This window comes from Pundamilia nyererei, unplaced genomic scaffold (genome assembly GCF_000239375.1).
Source record: "Pundamilia nyererei isolate P.nyererei 1_Seehausen unplaced genomic scaffold, PunNye1.0 scaffold00040, whole genome shotgun sequence".
Classification (NCBI taxonomy): Eukaryota; Metazoa; Chordata; class Actinopteri; order Cichliformes; family Cichlidae; genus Pundamilia; species Pundamilia nyererei.
Window position 1 is genome coordinate 796,525 of NW_005187441.1, and position 8,374 is coordinate 804,898.

An 8,374-nucleotide genomic window follows, 5' to 3' on the forward strand; every position below is an offset into this window, starting at 1 on the left:
GGCTAACTGTATCCCTGTTTGTCAATCCCTTGTTTAGCTTATGTTTGCTGATCCTCCAGTGAGATCTTTAATAACCAACACGATTTTGAACGCAACAACAGACAAATCCTGTTTCACTACAGTAGCGGACGTTCATAGGAATACATATGAGGAAGGAAAGGAGCTGAGACAGGAACATGAATCATATGGCATTAACAATGTGTCACTAAACGTTGGCCTTAACCACTCAGCTACTGGAATGAATCCATTATTGACATAAATGGGTTGATATTTTTGCCTGTTTCTTTCAAATTTCTGTGAAAGCACCAATAAAGGAAACAGAAGGAAAGATAAGGGGGGAAAAAAACAGCACCAAAGGCTTGAAGTGTAATAGACCCTTCAAGTGTTGACATTTCCACCGCCTATTGTGCTTAAAAGGCACACTTAGATTCTCTGACATTTGATAGAGCTGCGATGGCTTCCTTACTTTGTTACTGGAGAGGAGCAACGCCCACGCTCACATCAGGCACACGCACACACACAGAGCTGCCGGTGATTTCATGGGAGCGCATGACTCCAGCCGCCCACATTGCGTACGCACAGATACAAACTACTGCACAAATATACACACACGCAATTTTAGCCATAAGTGCACACATGAATACATGCTTTAACGCACGCCCACGCGTTTAGGTGCACGTATAAATACACGGAAACACAGAGAGCCACTGCACAATGTTCAAAGGACCACCCACACACACACACACAAACTCACTTCCAAAAACACGCAGAGGGCCTGTCAATCACAGGAGGGAGGAAAAAAAATCACTAACTGAAAATTTTCAAAAAGATAGCAGGGATAGGAAAGAATGACAAAGACAGACAGAAAGACCGAGACACACACACACACACACACACACATAGACACACACATGCACAGACATCTCTTTATCTGCCGCGGCTGTGCAGACAGACAGTCATTGTTGGGAAGCCTATGGAGGGGACAGTGTGCAAGAGGCTATCAGCGCGCAGAGCCTCGGCAGATTAAGTCGTTTGGGGAGAATCCTGCAGCCTCAACACTTTTTTTCCTCTGAGCTGCCCATTCAGTGGCCTCCAAAGGAGGATGAAGAGGAGGGATGCAGGAGAAATGACAGAATGAGTGGGAAGAGAAGGGGGGATGAAAGGATTACAGTAGGAAAGGAAAATGGGAGATGTGACAGAGAGGATGAGGGTGAAGAAGAGCAGAGGGATGTGAGGAAGGGTGGAGGATTGATGGCGAGGCGATGGATAAAACACGGATTGAGAAAGAAGGGGAAAGATTGATCGGAGGGGGGGTGAAGGCGGCAGGCTGGGTTGATTCATGATGGGCGGTGGTGAGCACATAGGTGGGAAGAGCGAGGGAGAGGAGTGACAGGCGCGGGGAGAGGGAGGAGGCGACAAAAGGTGATGAGGAAGGGGAAAAAAATACAGGCAGCCGAGGAGGAGAGAGAAAAGATGGAGAAAGGAGCGGGTGCGTGTGTGCAGCGCAAAAGAGCCTGACGAGCCTCATTAAGACATGCCTGCTATCCGGTGCTGTCCTGCAGATGCCGACCCCCAAGGGGAAACCTCTGTCAGTCACCTCTCACACACACACGTGCACACACACACACACACACATGCACTGGCAAACATGCGTGTGTGCAGTTTGGTGGGTGTTTGTTTGCGGCTGATGAGAAAAAAATAAAATAGAAGGAAAGTGACAGATGTGTGTGTATTCTCTTCTAATTTTTTGAATAGCTCGCCATTATGAGGATGCTTATATGGTACAAATGTGTGTGTGTGTGTTTCACTTTAAAGCAGAATGTTTGGGTGTGAACAGAACTTGTGGTGCTGGATGAGTAACAGAGGGGAAGCACTCAGGAGCTGCCAGCGAGCTCCACGAATTACACTGTCTCTTCTACTAGAGCAGCCCATCTGTCTGCACACAAACACTCACACACAAAGTGCTGCATATGTCCCTACCATGCATGGACCAAGGCCCTATTACAATGAACAATGCCACTTTTATGTATGTGTGAGTCTTAAGAGTATGTTTGCAGAGCTGCGTTTTGAGTGGATGGAACTGAAATCCAAATAACAAAGCACAGCGCAGACTGTATCAATGAAATGAATTAATGACTTTTGCGTGAGTGTGAGCGCGCATTTCTTTTTTAGTCGCTCCTGAGACGTCTTCGCACCCAATGCGATTGCCTTTATCTTCATTATCTGAGAAAATGTGCATACGTCTGCATGTCTTAGCTCAGGTTTCTGCAGCATGTGTGAGTTCGGCTGCACGTCCCGCCGCTCTTATTTCTATTAGCTGCCTTATCGGGGAGGCACGGCGTCACGCTCTGGGATAAGCCGCGAGTGCGAGGAGAGGCGCTGATAAATCCCTCCATCATTCCTAGTGTCTCTCGTCCCATCCCTTGCGCCTGCTCCCTCCCCGCTTCCCCACCTTAATTAAAAAGTGCTATCACCCAGAGTGAGGGAATACGAGGGGAGTGAGTGGGCAGCACTCATGCATTCAGACATTCAGAGAAGAGCATGGGGTTGTCTCTCTGACTGCTTTTAATCTCACCCATTCGACACTAGGCTGGGCCAAAGGAGGGAGGGAGATGAAGAGGTGGGGACCTGCTTTAAGACCTTTTAGGTCAAACCAGTGTGCGCCTCAGCAGCAGGGAGCGTGGCCCACCCAGTCATAGATGGTTGAGTTTAGTCAATATGCTGGTTTCAAATGTTTCTTGTTGCCGTATTCAAAATAAAAGCGTTAAGAGAGAGAGACTCATGCTTTCTCTCGCCAGGTACTCCGACTTCCCCCCTCAGTCAAAAGACACATGTTAGGCTAATCGGTGAGTCCAAATTGGCCATGGATGTGATGCAGGTAAAGTGTACAGGTGTATGCATGCAAGGAAACAGCAAGATTGTTAATAGACCAGAAATATAAAAATAATGAGACAAGAACTGTTGCACTTCTATCATCCAGCTGGTTCTTTATTTCTTATTCCACGTTCATATTAGTTTAATTAACCAATAACTTTATTTCAGAAAGACATTTGAGACTCATTTCACTTTTTTTATGCTCTGTTCTTGTCGTCGTTTCCTTTCAGATTGAGGAGTCTGTAGAAATAAACCTGAGGATTACAGTTTAACACCTTTATTCATTCCCTGCATTCTGATTGGACGCCCATAACATTTTCTTGTTCCTGTCAGGGGGGGCTGTGCCTGTGCTTGTGAACATAAAACAAGCATAGAAATCTCTCCCCTCACTGACACAACGCTGCGTCAAATTTACATCTAAAATCAAATACGCTGTAGCTAAACGACGGCGTTCCGCTGAAAGCTGAGCCTGATTTCAGTGGTCACTAGCATGCATTGATGCTTAGGTGGATTTGAGCTTGTGAAACCTGACCAAAACCAAATAACAGTCGGCTCCAAGAAACGCAACAGTTGCTGACAATGGCTTTTTTGTTAAACACTGTTAACTGTGTTTAAAGGGGGATTATTTCTTTTAAGAACTAACAAAAGCCACATCAAAAGCAGATAATATCCCCAAATCCTCTTTGCCTCCCTTTTCTTTCTCCTTCTCTACTCCTCCCTCCCTAACAGGATAAGTGCCCCACGTTAATCAGCTAAATGCACAGCGCTGGCCATTCCGATCAATGGATCAATCGAGTAAACAGATGGTCACTGGTGCCTTCAGCAGGAGGTGGGTGGAGGGGGGGGGGTAATGGTGTGGGCCTAATCCTAAACGCTACCTGGCTACTGTATCACGTCTCCTTCTCCCCCCACCGGTGCACCCCCTCGGCTCTGCGCGCCAGTGTCAAACCTGCACCACCGAAGCACTTTTCACAAAAGATTTTCCCCGTCTAAGGTGGAGCGAGCCTACATCAGCAAGGGAAAGCTGTGAAGAATTGAGCTTTGCTGCAGGAGTCTTGGTGATTTGTTAGCACCCTCTACCCCCCACCTTGCAGAGTGTTACCTTGCAGTGGAACTGACTGCTTAAAAAAAGGATGAAGGAAAAAAAAAGTAACCTCTTTTTGGGTGAATTACACTTCTTACAAAAAAGGCAGTTTCTTCTCTTTAAATTTACACTCCTGAACTGCTTCCTTCTTTTCAGAACCCGCGGTTTGAATTGCAGTAGATTCTAAAACACCCTGCCTCTTGACAAAGCTGACCCCCTATGGCTCCCTACCTAAAAACCCAGTCCCCGAGCGCCCGCTAAGATCCCCCCCATGTGCAGCTAATGCGACAGACTGAAAAGACCCAGCTCTGTTTTATTTATGGGGGTCTTGTATTTAATTTCACCCTGAGTGTGGTGAGCTGTTCAAGGGCTTTGTGCGAGCCTGTGACTCTCATACCTGACTGGTATTGAACGGGCCGCTCGGTTTGTCTTTGGCTATGAATGCTAAGAAAGGTGACCTTGTTTTTTTCAGATTAAAGTACAGAGAAATGCAAAGGATCCTAGACGAGAGGAGAAGACAAGAGGCAAAGGGGTGAAGGGGGAGAAAAGAAAAAAAACATGAATAACATAAACATAAAATTTACTAAGTTCTTTTCACCCTGAAGCTGATATTATTAAATAATAGAAATCCAACTTCTAAAGAAGTCAATACCATGAATGGAGAGGATGCACAGCCGCCCGCTCAATAAACATGCAAATGAGCTGCTTAATGGCTTGAATATTAATGCTTGTGGTAAGGAGTAATTAATGCACATGTCAGCGAGTCAAACTATTGTGATTACAGGACAAGTGGAATGGAAGTGACTCTTCTTCGTGCAGAAATATTGCAGCAGAAAACTGCCTGAGGAAGAACCACACACAAAAAATGATGCTTTGTAATGAGGGTGAAGGTGCCACCAGCAAAAAAAAAAACAAAAACAAAAAAACAGAAGTCCACAGCATGACCTGTCCAAGCGCTGAACATCTTTAGTGGATCATTTACCCTGGCACCTCGTAGGATTTTTACACTTAAAAGAGTTTCCTGGCTGGGATGCCTCAGGCTTGCATCTGCTCGTTCCATAACATTACATTTTAGGGGAAACCTTTTGCTGCTGCAAATGTATCAAGTTGCCGAAGCACAGATGGACTCTGTCATCACAAAACAGCAACTCTTTAGAAAATGAAACACTTTAACGTGACTCTGTGTGCTTAACATTCACAAGAGGATCTCTGCGATAGTATGTTCACCCCTGTGGCTGGGGCTTTACCCCACTTTACGTGACGCTGTCCCTTCATGAACCCTGGATGCGATCTGACTCTTGACCCCTGCACACTTTGATGTTGTCCTTTTCCTCCACCATGCCGCTTGATGCAGAATCCACTCAGCTGATCTGGTTTCTGAGCGTTCCTCCTCTTTGTTGCCTTCGTGCTATGGCTCGGTCACTCTTCTGTGCTTTCTTAAACTCTGGAGTCACAGTCTTTCTCCCACTCCCCCTGTCTCTCTGTTTATGCTGCTCTCGCTTTCTCCCTGTTCTGTCTCTGTTCTGTTATCTGTCAGTCTCTCTTTCCTCTGGCATCTGTGTGTAATGTGGCTCTTGAGGGGAGTACAGAGGCAGGGAGATGTGGTGCAGTGTCTTGGCAGGGGAGAGAGAATAGGGGGGATCCAGCTTCTTGCCTGCCTGATGACTGCCAAGAGGCCCACATCTGTCTCTGATCAACGGGTACATGCACAGCCAGTGAAAAACACACTCACACACATTCAGAGGGATGTCTGAGATAGCTGTCCTATTTAAAACAAGTAGCTTTAAAAAAAAAAAAAAAGAAGATGATGGGTGCAAATGAAGTGAAGAGAGAGCTTGGCTTTGTTTTGAGGCACGCCAGCGGGTGGTATTGTAAAGGCTGAGCAGTCATGATGAGCTCACGGACAGCTCCCCAGCCCGCCTACTCCCAGTAGACTACTTATGCAGATCGCATAAAATGTACATCTTACTACAGCGCATGATGATTAAGAAGTAAAAAGCCAGCACTGAGAATCACAGACACGCGAAAGAAAGACATAAAGCAGTTTTGGGTTGCGAAATGCCACCTGATCACCACAGCGGCGAAGAAAAGCGCACATAAATATGAAAAAGTGTGCCACCGTAAATGCGTCAACAATCCGAGACAGGAACGAGTGAGCCGAGCGTGAGGCCATGTGTCATCCCACCAGTGGCGTCACTTCTCTGTATGGTAAGACAAGCCTTGCTCACCACCAACAACAACCACCGGCAGCAGCTTCAAATCTGTCACAATTTCTGTCCGCGTAAAGAAACGGCACGCGTGAATTTGTAATCCACTCATTTATTTGCCGGCGATCGAACGCATCGCGATCACCCTGATTTTTATGCCACATGGTGAAACCTAAAATTTATTCCCCCCCCCCCCTTTTTTTTTTGAAGAATACAAAGGACTCATGTGGTTAAGCTATACCACAGTGCCGTCTCTGTTTGAACAGTAAACTACTTAAGTATCTTAAAACAAGGCTCTAAATCCATACCAACTGGCTCCTATTATGCTGCTCCTTATCTTCCTAGTTGCGGTTTTTTCTTTTCTTTTAGACGGCTAAGAGCGCAGAGGTGGCGGTGTGCCACTACGCCGCCTGGAGCTCTCAGCCTTGGCTTCACCCTGCCCAGACAACCCGGAGGAGCACGAGGAGATACTGAAGGAGAGACTCGTGGTGGCTGATGAAGATAATGATCCTATTAGTCAACACAACTGAAGCTCGTACGCTTTTACGCACGGGCTCTGTGAGACGCAGGCTCTTCACCCAGCTTTAGCAGTTTTCATCACGATGTGCGCAAAAGCATTTTAATCAGGCGTGGGGTTAGTTTATATCCAGAGATGATTAATCAAAGGAAAACAACTGATGAGAACGGGTTGGATAAACATCGTGTTTAAATTTAACATTCACGCTTCACGGCAAACTATTCTAAGCGTAACAATTTCCACTTTCCGTTTTTCTAAATATTTAATGAACGCATCCATATCTTTCAGTTTTTAATGTTTAGTATGATTTTGATGAAACAAGTGCATAAGATCTAAACATTTAAAAACAAAACAAATAAAGAGCCTTTCCTCCGCAGGCTGCTGTATTTGCCATATTTAGCAGGAATAAAACATCAACAGCTTTATCATGGGAGCGTTTGTGTGTTGAAATAATTTGAAACATATGACTTGGAGACCTGGAAATGAATTTGAAGGATAAAAGCAATTACAATGACCAAGAGAAGATGATACTTAAATGTGGTGCTTTTAGTAAAAACACGGTCCCGGGATTTAGAGCAACGTTTAGTGTCAATTAGGCTGTTTTGGCTGACTCAGATCACGAGTGCGTCAAAATCAAGAAGTAACCAAAAAAACTCACCGTTTTGTCCTCTGACTCTTAACGACACATGGCACACTGCCATTAAGAATCCAACCAACGAGAACACAAAATCCATGTTGAATCACACACAAAACGAAAAAACAAAAAAACTTGTAGATAGTTTCAAGTATCTAATGTTTCCACCTCGCAGGATTGTAATGCTTCCGTTCCTCCAAAAGAAAAAAAAAAGAAAGAAAAATCCACAGCCGTTTGGGACCAGCAGTGAAAACTAAACCGCTGTAGTAAAAAGCCCACGGTGTCTATTAAACCATTGGTGGAGAAAAGTGTGCGCCAACTACTTGTCACTGAGAAAAATCTGAATATTTTGTAAGCGCTGTCCTTTTGACTCTGTCCATTTAGCGGAGCGATGCCACCAAACCGCATCCAAAAGAAGAAGAAGAAGAAAAAACCCACAGTGAATCAACAAACTCCTTGATCAGTGCTGCGTGCGCTCCGCAGCTGGGAGGCTTCAGGGGATATCTGCGCCTCGCAGAGTCCGGACAGGACAGCAGGCTCCGGGGTGCGCCAACTTCTGACCGATGAGGGGGACTCTCCCTGTCCCGGTATCTCCCTATAACTCTGCGTCCTCCCGCTCGCGGATTTTACGCACACGAGGGTTTGGCTGGTTCTCCGGTAGGAGCTTTATAAGAAACCCGAAGAAAAAAAAGTCCAACGGTAACAGCTCTCAAAGCCACGTAAACCCCAGTCCGAAGCTGCTTCCCAGCGAGGCACAAAAGTAATGAAATAAATGAAAAGCAGCGCGCTCTCGATCCTCAGAAACAACGAACATGCCGTGCCTCCTCCTGCAGCACCTCTCCTCTCTGCTGTCTTCGCTCCTCTCTCTGGTAACGGCTCCGTGAAGCCTGCGCTCTGCCCCGACAGCAGCGTGGGTCCAGCCTGTGAGGTGTGTGCACTGTGTGTGTGAGTGATCGCGCTTTTGAGCTGAGCAGCTATCGCGTTACAGTCACGGCGCCTCGGCTCCGCCCCCTCCCGTCGATCGCCGGTTATAGGATGTGTGTGTGTGTGTGTGTGTG

At 46.2% G+C, this 8,374-nt stretch overlaps 1 protein-coding gene across 2 annotated transcripts in view; it reads right to left on the reverse strand.

Moving 5' to 3' along the window:
- The window catches only part of nrp2a (neuropilin 2a), a 58,424-nt gene extending 50,691 nt beyond the window's left edge, over positions 1-7,733 (reverse strand). For both annotated transcript variants that reach the window (XM_005730902.1, XM_005730903.1), the window contains exon 1: positions 7,341-7,733. In XM_005730902.1, the coding sequence (XP_005730959.1) occupies positions 7,341-7,416 (76 nt within the window). In that variant the 5' untranslated portion in view covers positions 7,417-7,733. The remainder of the gene's footprint in view (positions 1-7,340) is intronic.
- Between the last annotated feature and the right edge of the window lie 641 nt (positions 7,734-8,374).